This window comes from Ambystoma mexicanum, chromosome 6p (genome assembly GCF_040938575.1).
Source record: "Ambystoma mexicanum isolate Mex_15411 chromosome 6p, UKY_AmexF1_1, whole genome shotgun sequence".
In the NCBI taxonomy this organism is placed as follows: Eukaryota; Metazoa; Chordata; class Amphibia; order Caudata; family Ambystomatidae; genus Ambystoma; species Ambystoma mexicanum.
Window position 1 is genome coordinate 1,524,843,821 of NC_090935.1, and position 23,781 is coordinate 1,524,867,601.

Below are 23,781 nucleotides of genomic sequence, written 5' to 3' on the forward strand. Positions count from 1 at the left end.
ATGTGTAAATGATGTACTGGATCTCTGGCTTGTCAGGCCTATGTGTGTGCTATGGTGCTCATGCCTGTTTCCATTTTTTGTCTTTCATGTTTTTGCAGGTGATGACGCACTTGATGCTGTTGAGGTGGAGGAGATGGTGCAGACCCAGGAGAAATCTCAGCCACGACCGGGCACCAGTGGAGGACGTGGGGTGGTGGTGAGTGAAAACCCAATCCTCCTGCAGACCATACTGTCCAGGGGTGTCTCTGGGTGCACCTCCCCAGACCTCTATGATTCAGGTGCTGAATCGGTCAATGAGACTTATGTGCTGTCGCAGGTGAGTGTTTCTGGCAGGGATGCTGTTCTGTCCAACCCACCTGCACCGGGGATAGACCCCTCTATGGGGATGTCAGTGTTTGTAACTCCGCCTTTGGCGGTTACGGATGCAGGGTCACACTCCACAACATCTGATCCTGTTCCTGGGCCAGCAGATCAGAGGGTGAATGCAGTCCTGCAGCCTTAGGCAGTGCCAGCACAGCAAGGTGCAGATCGCCTTGCCCTAAACAGGTGTGGTGCCCGCCGATGCGGTGGCCGTGCGCCACCAGGCAATACTGTATGGGAAAACTCCATATACAGTATAGCAGCACAACAGGGAGCATCGGTTGAAATGATGGCTCTGGCAATGGATAGGGTGGCCACTTCCATTCTCCCCCCTGAAAGGCAGATGGAGCTCCAACAGCAGGCAACAGAGCCCATTTGCCAATCACACAGGGAGGACATGTTGGCGTCCAACAGGGACCGACGGGCGGCACTGGAGACTCTGCGCAAAGCCATATCTGTAGAGTCCCAGGGCCACAGGGAAGCCCTGAAGTTAGAACTCCATTTCCTCAGGGAGAATCTGGTTGAACTTGAGGCTTCCCGAAATTGTAGGGCAGAACAGCAGCTGGAGCAGCTCACACGTTCGCTCTCAGCTGAGCTACGGGCATCACGCGAGGCCAAACATGCAGAAATGCAGGCAACCAGTGGGGTGCTGCATGGGGATCTCCATACTATCATCCTCCAGAACCAGACCTTCCACACCCGCATGCTTGCTGCCATGGAGGACCATACCAGGGCTTTGCCTTGGCTGACTCCCATAGTACCGGCACCTCCTGATGTAGTAGCAGAGGGTGAAGAGAGCGACAGCAGTTCTCCCACATTAGCATAGCTGTGCAGGCCATGAGCCCATGGAGGTTTTTTTTGTGCAAAATCCACGCAGGTGGGTGTTGGGGTGCACCCTGTCCTCGAACCTCCTGGGAGCCCCCCCCGGTCCACACATGGGCATTTTTGATTTTTGTATTTTCTTTTTACAGTGTGTTGCCTTGTGTGGCTTCCGTGGGCATCCACTGTGTATTCCAGCTGGGCACATGCAGGCTTGTCCTATCTTTGGGTTAGATGCTTGGGTTCCTGACACACACACACCCCTCCTGCTTCCCCTTTTCATGGGCTTGCAAAGGGTGTGACCAAGTGACAGTAACTTACACAGTGACATTGGGCTCCCATGAGCTGTGTGGGCAGTCTGTAGTCAAAACTGTGTGTACATCCCTAGTGGGGATTGTTGTTGGATTGAACACTGCATGGTGTATTGATATGTGCTTGTGCATCCATGTCTTTCTCCTTATTCACATTAACCTTCTTTATGTCTTTACAAGGCCCTCTCCTTTGCAGATGCAGTTCATGTTGTATGCAGTACACTGACACATTTGCCGGACAGCAACACTCTGCAGTTGGAAGGGGTCGATGTGCTGGCTTAGTCAGGTTGTGAGACTTGCACTACTTTGATTTTGTACTGTCATATTTTGACACTGTTTCATCCTGTGTTGCTGTTCTGTGTTGCTGGTAAGTATTTGTTCATGTGTGCTGTTTCTTATTGATTACTGGGAGCATATTGTCTGTGGCCTGTTTACATTTGGAACAGTGCACTTTGTGACACTTGTGTCATGTGTTGTGCATTCATTTTGTAGCTTTCACATTGCATGACATGCCATTGGGTGTTGGGTATCTGAGATGGGGAGGGGTTGGGTGACATGGCACTATTTTCATGGTATATTTTTCAAGGGGGTAGTAATTCATGCAGCATGAATGTGAGTATTTGTTTCACACGGCATTGGTTGTATTTAGGTAGGTAGGGATGCACACAATGTAACACTGCCAGGTGACCAATCTCAGGCTGGTATGGTTGTGACAGTTGACTGTCCCTTATGTCATCATCGATTGTCAGATGGTATGTGCCAGGGCTGTGTGCACTCCACAAGGGTAGTCTTTTAGGTGAAGTAATTAGCCACCAGCTGTGTACGGGCTGCCTCACCACGTGCCCTTTCACCTCCCATGCGCAGCGGCCGTGCATGTGGTGGGGATGTGGGGGCACCACCATGTCCACCCGCAGGCCCCGGCGGGTTGCAACGTTGTGCAGGACACATGCTGCCACTATGATTCTGCACACTACTGGGGGCGCGTATAGCAGCTGCCCACCAGGGCGGTCAAGGGAGCGAAAGCGTGACTTGAGCACTCCGAATGTGCGCTCCACTAGGCCCCGGGTTGCAATATGGGCTGTGTTGTATCTTACCTCAGGTGCTGTGGTGGGGTTCCGAATTGGCGTCATCATGTGGGTGCTCAGAGGGTAGGCACTGTCCCCTGGGGAGGTGATGATGGGTATCATTAGTGGGGTTGTGACATTACTCAGTATCTGACATGCATGCATGTGCAGAGGCAATTATACTCACCAAGCAGCCATGTATCGCCATGCCGCCCAGCTTCTAGGTCCCGGTTTAGGGGTGACATTCTGAAAAAGAAACTATCATGGGTGGAGCCTGGATAGTTGGCATATACTGAGGTGATGATTCCCTTGGCATCACATACTACCTGCACGTTGATGGAATGCCAGTGCTTGCATTTTCTATAGATGTGCTCAGTTGCCCTGGGTGGACGTAGAGCCACATGGGTGCAATCAATGGCACCTATCACTTTGGGGAAGTGTGCCACCCCGTAAAAGTCCTGGACGGCAGCCTGCCTTTCTGCAGGTGTTCTGGGCATGTATATGTGCCTGCGGACTGAGGGGCGTGCAGTCATGATGGCCAACACCTGGTGTAGGCAGCATGACTGTGTGGCCTGTGAGACCCCCTCCCACTATGGCACTTGTCCGCTGAAATGAACCAGTGGCCAAGAAGTGCAGTACATGGAGCACCTTTTTCCAAGGGCTCAGTGCTTGGGAGCACAGGGTGGGTGATGTGAGGTCATCCTCCCACTCACTCACCAGGTTGAGTATTATGTGTGGTGGAAACCTGTACCTCCCATACACCTGGTCATCAGGCATCCCAAAAAGGCTCGTCCTGGGTGTAAAAATGCAGGGCCTGGCTATCCTCCTCCTCCTGCGGTGTCCCACGACCACTGCTGCGAGGAACGGTATATTCATCGTAGCGTCTGAGCTTGTTTGTTGTTTGTGCGCACTTTTATGCTGCGCGGGGCCACATACGCCTGCTTCCTGCTGGCGTACGTGTTTCCGGATTAGCGCGTCTTTTTTGGCGCACGCGTTTCCCCTGTTCGATTCCATGAATACGTGTTGTAGGCACGCGTGTGGGTGTTCTGCGCATTTGCCTCCTGTACTTCCCCCGTAACGCCCACATTTTCACACGTTGTTCCCCATTCCGCGTGTTACGCCCCGTATTCCGCCCACTTTTGTTGTGTGCGTCGCGCCATGTGCGCTTTTGCTGTGCGCGTAGCGCACGGCGTTTGATGACGTGTGCGCCCGCGTGCACCATGCACGATTTTAGCGCACATCCCAGGATTTACACGCGCACGGACTTCCATGAATCGATGTGCGCGGCTTTCGCACGCTTGCTCTGCGATTTTCAGCGCACAATAGTTCCATGAATCAGCCTGTTAATGTTTGGACAACATACCATTCAAGGGGAGATAACTCCAAGGGCTAGGTCCCCAAGTGTGCGCTGCGCTATGGAACAAATGTATTTAGTACCATTGTTATGTTAAGAGTAAAGGGGAATGCTTCAATCTATAATCACAAAAAGATATTTGCAATAGGGCATAAATGTAGCAAAAGGGGCTGTTCCATTGTTTCTGCTTGTTTGATAAGGAGTGAGCAAATAACATGCATTTCAAATTCAGCTAGGACAGTATGACAAGAAAGTGTAGAATTGGGACAAACATATTGATCAAATAGAGTTTTCATAATTTTTGTTTTGCTTAAAAAGAAACAATGCATATACAAATTGGTTCGATGCTCAAATGTAAATGAAGGGACTGTATTTGATGCAATCACTTTCTTCTATTTTTTATTACGTTAAGCAGCAAACATATTACAAAATCACTTTCCACCAATTTTGACCCCTGTTCAGAAATCTTTATACGACAGGAATTGGAACAAAAACTGTTGCCTCTTTTCATAATCCGAAGGCCATAAAAAGCATCCAAAAATGAATGTGCTCTTTTTTATGCATCAGTGCAAAAGTAATATACCATGGAAGTATCAATAAACAATGCGGTTTAACAATCAGAGGTCTCATAAATCTAAAGAACTGAAATACATTTTTAATACGCACAATAGTGTAGTAAAATGTATCACTTCGGTGAGCATAGGTTCACTGAAATAGCAGTTTGGACTTACCTTCCACTTTTTCAAGTTTAGCAAGAGTAAGTCCAATGGCATTAGGGCGGTGGGGACTTCGTGTGGAGAACACCCCTGTCTTGGCTCCATTTAGCCTTGGAGGCTGGACTTTTGCTTTGCAGCTCATGTGGCCATTTTGATGAAAAACAAATAAAACCCTGCAAGAAAGAGGTAGTACAGCATTTACTGGTTTGTATAGTTTAAACAAAATATCATCAGACTATCGTTTAAAGATGTCCCATGTGTCTCAATATTCTCACTCTCCCTCCCCGACCACAAACACACATTTAGAAATACCAAACCATTCCTGTAAATAGGTGATTATACACCTGGTGCCATCTGTAAGGAACTCATGGTGGCAACAGTAAAGACAGACACAAGTGATCACAGTTCAAGGGTGTTTATTGAACTTTATAATCAGTGAAATAAACGCCTAATCTAAACCTAAATCTAAAATGGGAGCAAGCTATAACCATCAAAAATTAATAAGGCAGTCTTAGTGGCGTCTTGTCAAATAAAAAAGGGGGGTATACTAAAAAATACTTTTGCCAGTCCTTACCACTAAGTTACAAAAAGATTGTGGGATGATATTCACCAGAAAAAAAGAAGTGTTCACAAAATGGTAAGTCAGGATGGTATGGCTGGGTCTCCCTTCCCCATGTTTTAGGAACGGACAAAGCGGGACTTCTGAACACAGCACACTCCTGGGCCTCGCTAGCGTGAGTTTACAATTCTAGTTCAACGATACCAGCACGTTCAGGGGCTAAATCTTTCCTCAAAGTCTCTTGCCTTAGAAGGCCTGCTGGTTCAAAACAACAAACAACCAAATAAACAAAAGTTCCTTCGGTGATATTGCAACTTGGGCGATTGCTCTTCGGCACTAGCCTCTCCCTCCACCGAGCTCGGATCCTCCTTGGAATGTGGGCCTCCCTCCGTCGATTTCACAACAGCCTTTCAAACACAGCTCGTAACATTCAAGAGCCTCAATGTCTTTTTAAACAAACACCACTGTGGAAAACCCTCAACCAGGTCGACACAATGTTCCCGGGTGTATCACTTTTCACCCCCCATGTGTAGGCATCCATCTGTCGGGTTCACGTTTCCCAACTATACACTTTACTTTGCTTTATCTCAATGCAGGATTCACTCTCCGTAGCTTTCCCCTTGGCATCCCTCCGTCGGGTTCACATAGCCATCTTTCACATAGTTCATGAATTTCTAACACAGTTCATGATTTGCGCAATTTCATCAGTAAGCGTTGGCTCTGCTTCTCTTAGCTTTCTTTCGGCATCCCTCTGTTGGGTTCACACTTGCCTTATTTCACAACCGTTCTCAGAAAGCGATGGGCTTCCGTTCCCCTAGCTTTCTCTCAGCAATGGGTCAGAGACCTTCGATTGTACAAAGGATTTTGCGTGACCCTTGTAGGACCACTCTGACGCCTAACGCCACCCTCTCCTAGGGCCTTCTTGTATTCGTAGTTTTAAAATAAGTCCCGATCAGAGTCTTTCGAATGAGCGCCCACATGGCGCCGGGGCCCTCTTCACCTGGACCTTAACTGGGCTTTCTCTTCAAGTTCACAAACACACAAGTGCTTTGTTCACCAGTTCCTCACATTCACAATGTTGCTACTTGTAACCTTGGGCTCAGCACAGTTCGGTCCGCTATCAGCTTTTTATGACTCACCGGCTGTGAGGAACCCGTTGGATTGTCTTTGCCTCTAGAGTCAAGGATGGTATCACAGTAGCCAGCGTGCCCCCCTGCCTCAGGTATCAATGCAGGAGGCCCCAATGCATCGTTGACATCTGCTACTCCACACGTCAGCCGTACATCCGGTCTTATGTTTTCACTTTCGGAGGCTTCGCGGGTCTGGGTTGAAAAGGGCAAGGGCTTCTCCCTCCTTGTCATCCTTTCAGGTCTTGTTGCCTTTTGTCTCCATTTAAACTGCTGTCCTAGATTAGCTGCTTCCTAGTGCAGTTGTCCTTGCTCGAAGTGTGTTTTCGTGCTCTGCCATTTATCCCTGTGGGGGAGTTAAAGGGCTGTCAGGTGTGTGTGGTTACTGTCAATTGCCTGACGCTGCCAGACCCGTGTGTTGGGACACGTCAGGTAGACGGCTCTGGTGTTAGTCCATGGTCTGTTACTGTGCAAGAAAGTGTTTGTGTGGGAAAAGGGGGCAGGAAGCTGTTTCAAAATACAGTGACTGTGTTGTATCTGCATTGTCCACAATTTATTAGGTGTTATCCGCATCCCTAAATAATCAGTGTTCGACTTATTGGATAACCTCCCCCTTATATTCAATATGCATTTTTACATTAGCTTTTTGTTACACACCATTGATTTTTGCTATGTTTATTTCCATTGCATAATTATCGCACAAATATTTCCAAACATTGAAGTTGCATTTTTATTCCCATTGGAGATTGTGATTAGGATCACCTCGTCATCTGCATGAAGGAGGAATCCAATCTTTTCATTATTTAGCCTTGGTGCATCACATTCACAATTTTGGGTCATGTCTGCCAGGGTATTTATGTACAAGGAGAATATTAGTGAAGACAAAACTCAACCCTGCGTTACCCCTTTACCAATGTCAAAGGCCTTGGTGCACTCACCTCCATTTCCATATCTGAACTTAGCTATAATCGCCTTGACAATTGATATCGAAGCTTGCAATTTGCCTATAACTAACCTTAAAAGGTCACTATATCTGTCAGATGTGGCTTTAAAATAAATAAAAACAAGATACAAAATGGGTACAGCATTTCTCTTTCAGTGCACAGATGAGAAAACAATGTTCCATAGCACCCAGTTCACCTCTGAAACCCCCCTTTAATACTGGCAAAATGTCCAACCCTTTAACCCAATATTATGTTTCAATATTTACAGTACATTTTAGGCATGCTATCGATTACATATATCAGACGGTAGTTTTCTCGGGAACCTCTATTCCCTTTTTTGAATATCAGGATTATTTCTGCAGATAGCCAGCTGGTGGGGATTATTCCAGTTGTATCAACTGAGTTGAAAAAAGGGTCATGTAAGGGATCCAAATTGTGGGTTTGTCCATATATAGCTCAAATGGGATCACATCTGGCCCTGGTGCTTTCCCTTTTTATTAGAATATAAAGCAGATTTTACTTCCACGAAGAATATATTACTAAATTAAGTTTTTTAATTAGCATTTTGATAATCTTTACTTTTATGTACTGAAGTAGGATTCGGATTACCATATACTTTCTTAAAATATGTGAGCCACATTTCTGGTGACATTGTTGACAGTAACATTCTTAAACCCTTACTTCCAATCCCTGGCGCAACTATATCACAGAAGGATTTCTGATTTTTTCCTTTGCTATCCACACTGTTGGAAGGAGATGCAGCAGGACACTGACTGTCACTTTCCTGTGAATGTGCAAAGCCAGAACTGGATGAGCATTCACCTGAGGAATTCCAAGATTGTGGTAATGCTGTAGACTGCCTTTAAAAGGCACAGAACTACCAGGTTAGGAAGATCACTTAGTTCAGCACTACAAAGAGGCTCAATTAAAGAGATAGAAGGAACTGTTAGACGTGTACCAATCCTGAACCAGAAGACAACGATCCAAAAGCCCAACCAGCAGGGCACGGACACAGCAAGAAAACCTACTATTCATATAAAGAGGGCATGGAAAGCCCAAAGAAAAGAGAAGAACAGCAGTGGTAGTCAGAGTTGAGTCCAGAGTAGGCCAAAGACAAGGAGGCAAATGCAAAGCCGCTTCATGTTTCTATAGGGGCAAGGAGACTGGCACTTGGCAGAAGGTGGAGTCTTTGTTAGGCAAACTATAGACTATCTGGATCCTGACCCAAGGCCAAGGGAAGAAGGCTGCCAGAGGTCCAGGGAGAGACCTGGCCAGAGAAACACTGAGCACCCAAAGGTCATGGTGAGACTTAGCTTGGTTAACAGTAAAATCCGGTTCTGGTGAGACCTGCTTGTGAATCTTTTTATTTTTTATTTTATTTTATTTGTAAGGCGCCTATACAACAAGGCGCCACAAGACAAGAACAAAAATAATGGAGGGAAACAAAGGAGAAAGACACAATAACTGTCCTACTAGGCCTTGTGACATTCAAATTCTGCAAGTGCAGAAAAAGAAGCGCGAGGGGGGCGGTGGAGTGCCCGTCTGCGCAATATGCAAAGTGCTAGGTTGGGAAGGGTGAAGGGGAAAGGTACAAGTGCTAAGGGTAGGCCAGATGGCAAGTGCCAGGGATTGCATGGGTGAAGGTCCACATGCTAAGTGCAAGGAAGGGGGTGGGCTGGGAGGGAGATGGGGGGCAGGAACCCTGTAGTGCTCAGAGGGAACCAGACAGCCAGTCATTGTGGCAGAAAGAAGGTGTTAGCAGGGGAAGGGAAGAGCAAAGTCAGAGGAAGGGGAAGGAGGAGGAGAAAAGGTGGGACTTGAGGGGCTTCCAGAATTTAAGGAGATACGGTTCAAGGTTCAAGCCTGAGAGGGGAAGGATGACCATTCCAGAGGGAGGCTCCTGCAAAGCAGACAGATCTACCCCCCTCTGCTTAGAGAAGTGTCTGATCTGTACAGAGTTGGAGCTAGCAGACTGAAGGGCTCTAGCAAGGCGGTATTTAGGGAGAGAGAGTTGGATGTAGCAGGGTTGCAGGTCTCTGAGAGCCTTGTGGATGATGCCAGAGTGTCTTGAATTTGATCCTAGCAGCAACCGAGAGCCAGTGGAGAGAAATTTGGGCTGGAGAGATGCGGTCCCTGGTCTTGAGGCCAAGGATATGTCTTGCAGTCCTATTCTGTATTAGATGAAGGGGCGAAGGGAGGATAAAGGAAGATTGAGGAAGAGGCTGTTGTAGTAGTAAACAAAATATAAGGGGCGCCTGCTTTTAAGTCTGTGGTCTATCAGGCAAAACAATAAAGCTAATGAAAATTAGACCATCCAGACCACAGATAACAACTGATTACTCTTTCAATTTGTAATCGTTAGCTATTTATTTTGCAACAATCCATATATCAAATTACACAATGACAAATATATTCATATAAAATGGCTCTTTGAACTTAGAACAAACACATCCCTCCAAACAAACTTCATTCAGAACTTCTTCATGCATTCATCACATTCACAAACGATAGAAAAATGATATTTTTTTCATATCACAATAACAATAGCAGTTAAGGCATTTCTTAGTTCAACACTTGATTGATTTACAATGTGTCCATCTGTCAACATTCAGAGGATAGAAAAACTGTTTGTCGACATGTTTCGGTTGAGTTCTTAACGTGGGCAATGAATTCCCTTTGTGTATTATATTCAACCTTCTTCAGGACAAGAGACGATCGCCAAATCCGCGTGGTCTCATAGAAAAGTGGGGGTGTATAAGGCAAAGGGGCCTTGGGTCTCCTCTGATTTTTTCAGTGGCTGGCGTGTCGGTTCAGTGGAATAAATCCCGGCATGAAAGATCTCTAATAATGAGCTTCTCGTTGTACGTCTTAGTTAGAGTAGTGGGGCTCGAAAGAGTGCCCGAGCTGTAGGTTCAATCAGATTGTTGGGTTCCCTGTAATGAATCCCTTGGGAGAGTGTATCCGTTGCTGGTCAGTCGCAGATAAAAATGTCACGAAGTCGGTGGTCGTCATGATCTCTGCTTCCAAAAGATCAGGACTTGCCCGACTCCCTTGGAAGCAGACCCATAACCCCGGTTCCGAGTGCCAGCCAGTCCCAATTGGGACCTTTTGGACCCTGTCCTGGCGCCAGTGGCACCAGGCTCATAAAGATGCCCAGTCCCAGCGCTGGAAGCACCGGGCTCATAATGCTTGGGTGGACTTACCTGCAGCAGACCATGCTGCTTACTTACCTGCCAGTTGAACCCCTGATCCTCTTCTGTTTGGGACTACTTTTCCTGTTGGGTGGGGCAGGAGCCACTCCCTAGGTTCAGAACACTGGAACTCTTCTGGAAAGCAGGAACTCTTTTCTTACCTAGGCGTGGCTGTGGAAAGAGACACCTAAGCACTACAGGAGGCTATTTGAACCACACCCGATGGATGAATCTTGCTTTGCGTTATTCTGCATTCTCTGCAGCAGAACGCTCATCGTGTCTTCTGCTTCTGATCCTGGGCCTAAGGGAACAAAGGCTTACCATCCTGGAATCCAGTCTTCAGCAGCACCTGTAAAGACAAAGAAAGAACAGGTTAGCACTACGGTCTTCAGTGGCAGCGCATCTCTTACCTGGTCCATCGGCTGTCACCAACACCTCGCGCTGCATTCCGGCATCTGAAAGACAAAGGCTTACCTACTCTTCGCATGCTCCGGAGGTCTTCACACTACATTCCGGCATCTGAACGACAAAAGCTTACCAGCTCTTCGCACGCTCCGGAGGCCTTCGGCGCTGCATCCCGCATCTGAAAGACAAAAGAAGGTGCGTTTAAAGACATTGGGCAACTTTATTACTCACGTGCCATTACTCCTTCCCACGCCGAATCCAGTGGGTATTCCAGCACCCTTCAGCTTCTCTAAAGCTCCGAACTTGTACCTGCAAGATAAAAGGGACAGTTAGTGCGCATCGTGAAGCAGGCTACAAGCGCTTACTTACGTGCTTCCAGGCGCTTCTATTCCTCACGCGGGTTCGATCCTCAACTCTCATCAGCCCGCCATCCGCCATCGCCGGAACCCTGCAAAACAAGAGATAGCATTACAAAAGACTTTTAAGACATTTGAAGTGCCCAGAACTTACCGTTCATGCAGTTAACGACAGACAGCAGCCCTCTGAGGTCAAGAGGCCTGCACCCTTATCCAGTGAAGAAACTGGTTACGGCACCCTGCCCCGAGGCAGATGGAGAGCTCGGCGTTCACTTACCTAAGGTGAGGGCGTTAACCTTTGGGGTTCTACAGGAGAAGAGAAAGGGAAGAGGAGAGAGGCACCCAATAACCCCAGTTCATTAATCCCATATTTTCTATCTGCAGACATCTTACTCTTCGAGTCAGACATACAGTGCACAGAGGTCCAGCCCAAAGAGCCAACCGTGTGTTACACATCACCTTTGAAGATACGGCATTCACCCAGTCAAGACCGGCGCCTCTGCGGGAATCAGGTGAGCGTTACAGAACGCAAAGCCTACAGCAAAACTCCCACCCAGGCGCTATGGAAACCTCGGATACCGACCAGCTAGCCCAGTTACTTAGGGAACTAAGAGCAGAAGTGCATGCAGCCCGTCAGGAAACGAATGCTCTAAGAAGGGAACTGATTATTTCCAAGGAGCGAACAGACGATCTCGCTAGACAATTGCTACAGTCACAAGCCGGACAAACTCCGTTACCCGCATCAGGGGCAAATCTTCCTTCAACATCCTCTACGAACCCAGTGCAGATCAACCTACCTGGGAATGTACCTCTGGCTCCGCCCGAACGATTTTCTGGTGACCCAAAGAGGTTTGCAGTATTTATTAATCAGTGCCGGTTGCACTTCTTATGCCGGCCAGCAGCCTTTCCAACTGATCAAGCTAAGGTAGCTTTCGTGCTTTCGTACCTTAGTGGCAATGCGGCAGACTGGTCGATCCCTCTAGTTAATCAAGACGATCCGGTTCTCCATGATTTTCAAGCTTTTCAGCTCAGTATGGAAAAACTGTTTGCAAGACATTCACAGGGGCAGGCCTTGGACAATGAGCTCCTTTCATTGCGACAGGGTAATCAAGACCTTTTGGCTTATATTGCGTCTTTCAACAGACTGATAGTGGAAACTCGATGGCCTGCGGACAAAAGGATTACGCTGTTTTATAGAGGTCTACGTGGAGAGCTCAAAGATGTGTTAGCCCAAGTAGTGAATCCCCAGCAAGACTGTTCGGACTATATTGACTTAGTCGTTCAAATTGACCACAGACTGCAGAACAGGAAGGCCGATCGTTCCAAGTTTGATGCTCGAGTATTTTCCAAACCACCAACTCCTACCAAAGGAGTAGACTCCGGGGAACCCATGCAAATAGGGGGCCTGAAAGGACCACTAACACAAAAGGAGCGGGAAAGGAGAAAAAAGCTGCAATTATGCCTCTATTGCGGAAACTCGGGGCACTTTCTTCGAGATTGTCCGGTGAAACCAGCCAAGAAGGCAGTAGGAGCTGCAGTTACCGGGGTCACAAACTCTGAGCAGGGAAACGACCTCGCCCGACAAGAATAGAGGTCCTCTTGCCGAGCGTTAAAACCAGTTCTGTGACCTCGCATTTCGTGATACCTATGGTCCTCATTAGCCCTGAACATCCGGATCGATTACATGCGATTGAAGCTTACGTCGACAGTGGTGCCATCGGCAATTATGTGGATCATGAAATGGTTTTGAGGATGAATCTGACTCTTTGTCCAAAGGCTGTAAAGGATGTCATTACTACGGTGGATGGTAAGGAGATAGCCTCCGGACCAGTAACGCATACCACCCAAGAAGTGACGCTAGTAAATCAAGATGGACACCATGAGAAGATCGTGTTCAATGTGATCAAGGCCCCTCAGTTCCAGATTATTCTAGGAATTCCTTGGTTAGAGAAGCACAATCCTCAGATCGATTGGCGAGCAAGAACGGTTCAGTTTCCAGAATGTGTCTCTACTTGTCACCCTCGACCTGGTGTTGCACTGGCAGCAATTTCCTCGGAGGCTCCCCAGTTACCTCCTGAATACCTAGAATTCCAAGATGTTTTCCGGAAGGATCAGGCTAACTCTCTACCTCCTCATAGGTCTTATGACCGCCAGATAGACCTGATACCTGGATCTACTCCTCCTTGTAGTAGAATTTATGCCCTCACCGAGCCTGAGAATCTTCACCTCCGACAATACCTGGATCAATACCTAGCGAATGGGTTTATTCGTCCTTCCAAGTCCCCTGCTTCCTCAGCTTTGTTCTTCGTTCCAAAAAAAGAAGGGGACCTTAGAACTTGTATAGATTATCGCGCCCTGAACCAGATCACCGTTAAGAATAGATATCCGTTACCTTTGATCCCTGAACTCCTGGACCAACTCAGAAAAGCATGCATATATACAAAGCTGGATCTTAGAGGAGCCTACCACTTGGTACGAGTAAAAGAGGGCGATGAATGGAAGACGGCCTTCCGCACCAAGTATGGGCTATTTGAATATCAGGTCATGCCCTTCGGACTTTGCAATGCCCCGGCCGCCTTTCAATATTTTATGAACGATGTCCTCAGAGAGCTCATAGATGTGTGTGTTGTTGTTTACATTGACGACATCCTCGTTTATTCTTCATCGGAAATTGAACATCGGAAACACGTGAAAATGGTCCTCGAGAGATTGCGTCAACACAAACTTTTCGCTAAGTTGGAAAAATGTGTTTTCAACGTGACTGAAGTTGAATTCTTGGGATTCATATTATCACCTAGCGGAGTGCGTATGGATTCAAAGAAGGTCGATGCAATTCTCAAATGGCCATCGCCATCCTCCGTAAAAGGTGTTCAAAGCATGTTAGGCTTCGCTAACTTTTACCGCAGGTTTATCCCCGAATTCTCTCGAATAGTCCAGCCCATCACCGTCTTGTTAAAGAAAAACAAACGTTTTGAATGGTCTACCGAGGCGGAACAAGCTTTCCAGAATTTGAAGACTAGATTTATCTCTGCACCGATCTTAAAACATCCTCGCCCAGAACTCCCCTACATCGTTGAAACTGATGCTTCGAGCCTTGCCATGGGGGCAGTTCTATCACAAAAGGACCCAGTAACCAATCAGTTGCATCCCGTGGCATTTTGGTCCCGCAAATTCTCGCCTCCTGAAATCAATTACACTATTACTGATAAGGAACTTCTAGCTATCAAGTCCGCCTTTAAGGCTTGGAGGCATTATCTTCTGGGGGCCCGACACACCGTTACTGTGATTACAGATCACCGAAACCTGCAATATTTGAAAACCGCAAAAGCTCAATCCTCTAGGCAACTCCGTTGGGCACTATTCTTTGCCGAGTTTGACTTCATAATTACCTATCGACCTGGTACAAAAAACGGTAAAGCTGATGCCCTTTCTCGGATGGGAGTGGAAGAACATTTGATCAATCCTAAACCTGTACCTATCATTCCCGAACAAAGAATTCTAGGTGTAATCGCCACACAATCCATAGAGGAAGTTAAGGATAAAGCCAGGCTACTGGTAACTCCAGCAGACATACAGAATTGGCATCTGCAGGGAAAGGACTTTACGGTGAAGGACAACCTATTATATTTCCAAGAACGGTTATACCTGCCCAGCACAGATTTACAGAAAAAGGTAATCTCTTGTTATCACGATTCTTTAATGGAAGGACATCCCGGTATGACCAAGACCTCGGAAAAGATCAAGCGCTACTTCTGGTGGCCGTCTTGGAAAAAAGATATCAGAGACTTTATAATGTCCTGTGGAGTATGCGCCCAAAACAAGAGTCAAAAGGAAAAACCAGCCGGCCTCTTACGCCCTATTGACATCCCGCCTCGCCCTTGGCATACGCTTTCTATGGACTTCATCACCGATCTACCTCCATGCTCCGGATACAATACGATCCTAGTAATCGTGGACCTATTCTCCAAGATGGCGCATTTCATTCCACTCAAAGGCTTACCAACAGCAACAACTCTGGCCCGAGAATTTCTCGAAAACATCGTCCGACTGCACGGTTTTCCTTCAGTTCTAATTTTGGATCGAGGTAGTCAATTTATTTCTTATTTTTGGCGAAGTTGCTGTCGGTCGGCTCAAATTGATGTGAGACTTTCGACCAGCCACCACCCTCAAACCGACGTTCAAACCGAGAGGACCAATCAAACTCTGGAACAGTATTTGCGCTGCATGCTACAACAAACTGAAAAAACTTGGAAAGATATCCTTTGGATAGCCGAATATGCCTACAATAACTCTGTCCACTCGGGAACTGGGAAGACCCCGTTTTTTCTTTTATACGGTAGTCACCCTCGAACCTCGGAGTTGGATCCACTCCAAGATCTTGGAACACCAGCAGTAGACCACCTGCATTCTACAATCACCCAAGCCTTTAAGGAAGCCGTTTCTCACCTTCAAAGGGCTAAAGAACAATACAAGAAAGGAGCAGACCAACATCGGAAGGAAGCCCCCCAATATCAAGTAGGAGATCAAGTCTGGTTATCCACCAAATATCTACCTCTAAAAGGACCACGCACATTCAACCCAAGATACCTTGGTCCCTATTCCATCACTACCATAGTAAATCCAGTAGCGGTCAAGTTGGACTTGCCCCCTCACATGAAGATACATCCGGTCTTCCACGTCTCTCTATTAAAACCCGTGCAACCTCAAACCCGACTAACTACATCTCCAAAACCTATTCTAGTTGATGGAGAACTCGAGTTTGAAGTCAAAAGCATCCTGGATTCCAAGATCTCCAAATCTAAACTATTTTACCTGATTGACTGGAAAGGCTACGGTCCCCAAGAAAGATCCTGGGAACCTGCAGAATATGTCCACGCGCCTCGCCTAATCAAAAGATTTCATCGAACATTTCCTAACAAGCCCAAACCCCCGGAGAAGCCCGGTTTGGGAGGGGCCTTGAGGGGGGGTGCTGTCATGATCTCTGCTTCCAAAAGATCAGGACTTGCCCGATTCCCTTGGAAGCAGACCCATAACCCCGGTTCCGAGTGCCAGCCAGTCCCAATTGGGACCTTTTGGACCCTGTCATGGCGCCAGTGGCACCAGGCTCATAAAGATGCCCAGTCCCAGCGCTGGAAGCGCTGGGCTCATAATGCTTGGGTGGACTTACCTGCAGCAGACCATGCTGCTTACTTACCTGCCAGTTGAACCCCTGATCCTCTTCTGTTTGGGACTACTTTTCCTGTTGGGTGGGGCAGGAGCCACTCCCTAGGTTCAGAACACTGGAACTCTTCTGGAAAGCAGGAACTCTTTTCTTACCTAGGCGTGGCTGTGGAAGGAGACACCTAAGCACTACAGGAGGCTATTTAAACCACACCCGATGGATGAATCTTGCTTTGCGTTATTCTGCATTCTCTGCAGCAGAACGCTCATCGTGTCTTCTGCTTCTGATCCTGGGCCTAAGGGAACAAAGGCTTACCATCCTGGAATCTAGTCTTCAGCAGCACCTGTAAAGACAAAGAAAGAACAGGTTAGCACTACGGTCTTCAGTGGCAGCGCTTCTCTTACCTGGTCCATCGGCTGTCACCAACGCCTCGCGCTGCATTCCGGCATCTGAAAGACAAAAGCTTACCAGCTCTTCGCACGCTCCGGAGGCCTTCGGCGCTGCATCCCGCATCTGAAAGACAAAAGAAGGTGCGTTTAAAGACATTGGGCAACTTTATTACTCACGTGCCATTACTCCTTCCCACGCCGAATCCAGTGGGTATTCCAGCACCCTTCAGCTTCTCTAAAGCTCCGAACTTGTACCTGCAAGATAAAAGGGACAGTTAGTGCGCATCGTGAAGCAGGCTACAAGCGCTTACTTACGTGCTTCCAGGCGCTTCTATTCCTCACGCGGGTTCGATCCTCAACTCTCATCAGCCCGCCATCCGCCATCGCCGGAACCCTGAAAAACAAGAGATAGCATTACAAAAGACTTTTAAGACATTTGAAGTGCCCAGAACTTACCGTTCGTGCAGTTAACGACGGACAGCAGTCCTCTGAGGTCAAGAGGCCTGCACCCTTATCCAGTGAAGAAACTGGTTACGGCACCCTGCCCCGAGGCAGATGGAGAGCTCGGCGTTCACTTACCTAAGGTGAGGGCGTTAACCTTTGGGGTTCTACAGGAGAAGAGAAAGGGAAGAGGAGAGAGGCACCCAATAACCCCAGTTCATTAATCCCATATTTTCTATCTGCAGACATCTTACTCTTCGAGTCAGACATACAGTGCACAGAGGTCCAGCCCAAAGAGCCAACCGTGTGTTACACATCACCTTTGAAGATACGGCATTCACCCAGTCAAGACCGGCGCCTCTGCGGGAATCAGGTGAGCGTTACAGGTGTTTTCTTCAGCTAGGTCCGTCAATGTATGAATCTGTTGGCGCTCCTCCGCTAGTCCTGTCCTTAACGTGTGGCCAGACCACACGTTAAGGAAGGGACCCGCTGAGGGACTTCAGGGCAAATAACGGTACCGCTAATAGCGGTACCGTTATTTGCTCCTTCCCCCATTCCCATTGAGCCCTATGGGGGATCAAATGGGAATGGGTAAGGGCCTTGGTGAATGGGGAATTACCGCCCCGCCAACCTTGGAATGGGGCAGTAATTCCCCCATTCACCAAGGCGGACTCGGTAAAATAACGGCGGCAACCATGGCACTAATAGCGCCATGGTTACCGCTGTCCGTGTAATGAGGCCCCAAGTTTTTAAGCCGGGTGGAGTGTTTCTAAGGAAGGGCAACCTCTGATGCTGGGAAAGTGCTTTTATCAACTGCAAGTCACATCTGTACAATAAGCAGCTGGTCACTGGCCACTACCACACAACCACATGATCTCGGGCAATCCTTTTGCTCAACCCTGCCGATGTTTGCCTCTTGGGCTGCTACTTGCAATTGCCGGCTGTCACAATATGAATCCTGCCTCTTCTACAATCACGGGAAGATATCCGGCGCACAGAGTCACAAAAGCTCAGCTATCAGTGCTCGCAACATAATCTCCTAACCCTGTGAAAAAGCAGATACTGTGGTGTTCGGTCACACACACACACACCTCTGGTCTCAGCCCTTAGTTATGAAGGCTGGGAGGATATGAGGCAACAAGCCAAGGAGTAGCACAGACATCTTTTTTTTAATTTTTTTTTTTTTACTTTATTGCGCTCCAAAAATGTTCTTCCTTTATGAAGCAAGAGTTGTATACCCAGCGGCTATAGCTCTTAATATAGTGGGACATTAAAACATGACATTGGGTGAGGAGATGACGAGAAGTCTCAATTTGGTCTTTACATGGTCTACAAGTTCTTTCATTTCGTGGCAATTTGGTCCATCGCCCTGTGTGTTCCCTGCTGGGGAGTATATTAAAGTGCAAATATATAATAAATCTGCAGATTTTTAACAACAGTAGCTTTGTTGGGTATGTGGGAAGATGATCACAACGAAAACCTTGTGCACTAAAACCACTATAATTTGTCTTTCTAGTGAGATAAGAAATATTCGCTATAAAATCATAGTTATTATTCTTCTATTTTAAAACAATGTGGGCATTGGGGGCGATAATCAAATCCTTCACCTCAATGTCCATGTTATGAAAATGTTCCATTGCTGTCATCCTTGAATGGATAAGAAATCTGTTGGTACCATACCCATATTATAATCAGACTAAGTAGCTAAATATATTATTTGCCGATATGGGGGACACATAGATAGCAAGGAAGAAGCTTACAGTGCAGTTATAACCATAGAGAGCAGATGGATGGCACCCCAAATTCGCATCTCAGTGCCTCTACTGGTACCGAAGATGGCACACCCAGTATGGATCTCAAAATGTTGGCTTCAAATCTATCCACCCACATCATCATTGGTTCAGGCTAGATGGCAGAGTCGTACATTATCCCAGGTTGCATGCTCTTACAATATACCCCAACCAAACCCTCTAAATTATTGCCACCTTTGATTCGCACAAACCTCCTAAGTATTAGCCATTTCTTCATTATTTTGGTTTGAATAAAATCACCATAGAATTGTGAGGTGGGACCATTGCAAATGGGGACTCCTACATATTGTATATTTGTCCACCACTTCCAGAGAGGAATCTTTATAACTTTTTATTTTTTTATTTTTTATTTATTGTGCACTAGCCAAAAAAAATGACTTTTTACACAGTATAAAATGAAATCACAAACGGTACATAGGTTTAACATAGAAAAACAGTAAGAGAAAAATCAAAAGAAAATCAATGGGTTAATAAAAATAAAACAAGAGTCCTCAAGTTCATGGTAAACCATTCGAAAATCCCCCATTACCTAACAAGTTAAGCTCTTTTAAAACTACAACCACCCTCAAACATAAGAAACACTTCATTACCAGACATTAATCTGTCACAGAACATGACTGAAAGAAGAGAGTTAGAGTCATACACAAAACGTTTGAATCTAGATACTCCCATGTGCCAAGTCCCAGCACACTCAGTCAAAAGATGATGAATTGACCGGATTACATTAGCACTGCACTTATTACATAAGTTGGTGGGATAGAGATCACCAAAACGAATATGGAGGATTTCCAGGGTAGGCAGTAAATTAAGTCTTAGTCTTAGGAAATCCATCCGTGTTCTCACATCTGAGGATTTCTTTAGATATTGCGGCAAGAGAGACCTCGGTTTATCAATTAACGAGGGGGATGAAGAGAGTTAAGCACTCCTCATTTTGCCTGTAGTTTTTATCCAGTTCATCCGATGTAAGCGTTTTCTTTATTTTTGAAGGATTATGAATAAGTGTATCAGCATCTGAGTCAGAAAGGATAAGAAGTTCAACACATCTAGACCTCAAGGTATTTAATAGGAGATTAGAAGATTTCATCATGGCGACAGCTACTACCTCATAAAGTGATGATTTGGGGGGGACCAAAATCAATCTGTAACAAGAAATCCATTTCCACTCCAACCAATTTTTCAAGGAGATAAGACCAAGCTCAAATCTTAGACAGGAGATCGGGACACAATCTGGGAGACCCAGGGACTTCTTCCAAATGTTACTTTCAATCTTGTCCCAATCAACATGATAAGCCAGCAGATTACATTCCATACCAAATGTGAGAACTGGAACCACTTTCCCAACATAAAATGTTATGAGCGGCATGAGTGAGAATTTACAGTACTGTAAGCGGATTTTCTTCATCTTGGAGACCAAATTGACTAGCTTTAGGTCTATTGCAGAGAGAAGATCACGCCTAGTAGGAAAAGCAATGATTTTAGAGCGCAGATAAAACACCTCCTTAGTAGGAGGAATTATAGAGTTGTCTAACTGCCAGACAAAGGGTTTTATCTTCCTTAATGGTTGTTTGAAGACAATCTTTGATTTTCCGGGATTGATTTTTAATTAATTAACTTTTGCGTACTCCATCAATGCATTAAGTAACCGCTGCAGTCCGACTTGCGTCTGATCGAAGACAACACTCTCGTCAGCATAGGCTTACCAATGAATCTTCCAATTACCAAATCTAGGAGCCGCCAAGGCAGAAATCCCCAATCATTACACTAAGTATGATAGATAGAGAATAAACAGAAGAGGTGCTAAAAGGCAGCCTTGGCACGCCCATCTCTATCCGAATAGATTGGGACAAGACCCCCTGTTTAGACAACCAGACTCTTTAACAAGGATCCTTTATGTAATTCCACCAAGACAGAAAGAAACGAGTCCGGGATACACCACAGCTTTCATTTTGTCCATAGTCTATTTCTATTAATGGAATCAAAAGGCTGCGAGAGGTCAACCCAGGCTCCAAACATAGGAGAGCCACCCATTTCAAGGGAATGGGAACACAAACAGCCCAAAATTAGTGTGTTCAAAGAGGTGGAGAGACCCCTCCTAAAACCAGTCTGCTGATTCGAGATGATACCTTTGGTTTCTGCCCATTTCTCTAATTCCGCCAGTATGATACCAGAGAAGATTTTCCCATCGGCATCTAGAATGGAAATAGGTCGATAATTTGAGGGAATGAATCTATCTCCCTTTTTATAAATGGGAATAACAATGGATCTTCTCCATGAGTCAGGAGGGTGTTTTGTGAGTATAACATTGTCAAACATTGTCAAACAGGATCTTTAGGTCTTAAGTTGAAGCCAGGCTTATTGGTACAGTTGGTCTGTTCTGCGACTCGTGGTTCACAATTAAGCCTCAAATATTGGTGCTCCTATAGGTATATGAATCCAATGTGGAATGAGAACAGGAAACCCCTAATTCCACATGTTTAGAATCCAAATCGTCGTAGGTCACTGGATTGACGGTAAGCCAAGAAAACCTGTCATAAACCGTAGTACAAAATTGCAAAGGATTGTAAGAAACTCCAGGACATTGCGCCCATTAGATTGAAAGCTTTTTTATTTTCAAATCTCCAGGTTTGCCCTCTAATGATAACAAGTGTTTCGGCCCTTACCGGCCTTTCTCAAATCAGGGCTAGTCGTAAATACTATGACATTCATGCCACACGGGTGGTCATTACTTCTTCTTAAACAAGTTGTATGTAATGGGTCGAGAAAGGCCAGTAAAGGCTAGGATCTTTAGCACGTTTGACCACAGTATAGGGTTCAAATTTAGGACCGCATTGCTCAAGCCATTAGGCCCAGCGGCCCTTGAGGAGGAAGATCTTTTTATTAAACTTTTATTAAAGTTTCAATGTCCTCACTGGTGTAATTTAGGGACCACTCAGTAAATCGAACTGACTTTGGAGCCTGGGATCCTAGTGAACCATAGAGACCAGAGAAATGTTTAATCCAGGTAGACTCCTGTATGATCGTTTCTTGCTGATCAAAATTGGACCCCTCAGCGGCCCCACAATCGACCAAAGGTTTCTGGAATTTTTTGCACAGAGAGCACTTTTAACATTTCCTTCCGTTTGCTTTGTTCTCTCATAGATTTCTGGGGTCGTAGCCAATTTCTTTGGGAGTTATTTAATGCTTTTAATTCAGACTCCAAGAGATTGGGATCCCCTATATTTTTTTTAAGAAGCGTTTTTGCCACCTAATAAGTTTTTCCTTTGGTAAGTTTTAATGTCAAAGGAATATTTGTGGGGCCTCGTACAACTAATCTGTCCAGGTAAAGGGGAGTTTAAATCCCAGAGGAAATCACAAAACCTTAAGGGTTGACAAGCCATCCCCAATTGTGCAAGAGAGAGGTCATTATACGTTGTCTGCAATTGGTCTGTAAGAATACGACCACCTCTCTCAAACTTAACCGCACGGTTACCTGCATTATTTACCGTCAGGACTTCAGAGAAGACGTACCCCTGCATTTTTTGCGGTAGTGTAATATTTACTTCGAAAATATTGTGGTCATCAGAGTTGCCCTCCGTGATCCGAAATTCAGAGCAGGCATCAAAATTTGGTTTACAAAGAAAGATGTAATCAATGGTGGAAAATGTAGAGTCTCATTGCCAAGTATGTCTACTCGGAATATCACCCTTCTTATTGCCATTCATCATAAACAAGTCCCTAGATGACATAAAATTGCACTAAGCATGACCATTAGAGTTTTGTTTTTTTAACTGATAGGGTATCAATTTGCCTGTCAACACATTGGGAATTGAAATCACCCATTACAATAATATCATTCGTCAGGAAATTGAAAAGAAAAATCTACCAGAAGGTCCGACAAAGTTCCCAAAAAGTCAGCCAGCTGGGAGGACATCGGATTCCACTATAGGTTAAACAAAATCCAATTGGAAGTCGACTCCTCATCTCTTTTTTCCATTCCAACAACCAAAATACCATTTACCTCATTAGGGAGAAGGCTAGATGCAGTAAAAATCACATTTCTACATAGGACAACCAAACCACCAGACAAACGTCCCTTGGGCCCTTTGATGGCCTTTTGCTGATAGGAAGAAATCCCCTCTACATTCAGAATATCTGAGCATAAAGTCTCCTGAAAAGCAATAAGATGGAAATTCTGGACAATATAATGTTTTTTACCATCAGCCAAAAAAGAACCACTGCCTCTCATATTCCATAATAAACATCTCACAACATCCGTTATTAGAGTTTCTGCTTGGGTAATCCTAGTTTAGAAAGAATTTGGGAGATGATTTCTGGGACACATTCCCAGATTTTAGAACCTGCCAAAGTAAAATTTTCATAATTCGGCCAAATAGAGAGCTCATTCAAAGGCCCCTGAACAGCTTTTGACGTAGCCATCTCCGGTGCCGTCGTTGAAACAAGAAAACCTCTCGTTGACCAGTCTGGTTCCGCGCCCAGCGTTATTTCAAAAGCCAATTTGGAATTCATTTGCAGTTCGGCAGTATTAACATCTGGATAATAAGGAAAGCTCAATTGCTTGATATCCACAGCAGACATACACCTCAGGGCAGGTATGGTACTCATTCCCTTCAAAACTCTCGAACGATTTACCAGCTGTAGATCATTCAGAGACTTTGATAAGTTTGAAAGAAAGATTGTAAGCCCTGAATGATTAGCCAGAGGACCTTTGTTAACAAGTTGGTTACTGGCCATATTAGTTGCCGAAAGTGTTTGAGGGAGGGTAACCTGATTTCC

The 23,781-nt window shown here is 45.8% G+C and overlaps 1 protein-coding gene across 3 annotated transcripts in view; it reads right to left on the reverse strand.

Moving 5' to 3' along the window:
• TRMO (tRNA methyltransferase O) overlaps positions 1-23,781 on the reverse strand; it is a 324,135-nt gene that overhangs the window by 124,424 nt on the left and 175,930 nt on the right. For all 3 annotated transcript variants that reach the window (XM_069626387.1, XM_069626386.1, XM_069626388.1), the window contains one exon: positions 4,640-4,797. In XM_069626387.1, coding sequence (XP_069482488.1) covers positions 4,640-4,797 — 158 coding nt within the window. The remainder of the gene's footprint in view (positions 1-4,639; positions 4,798-23,781) is intronic.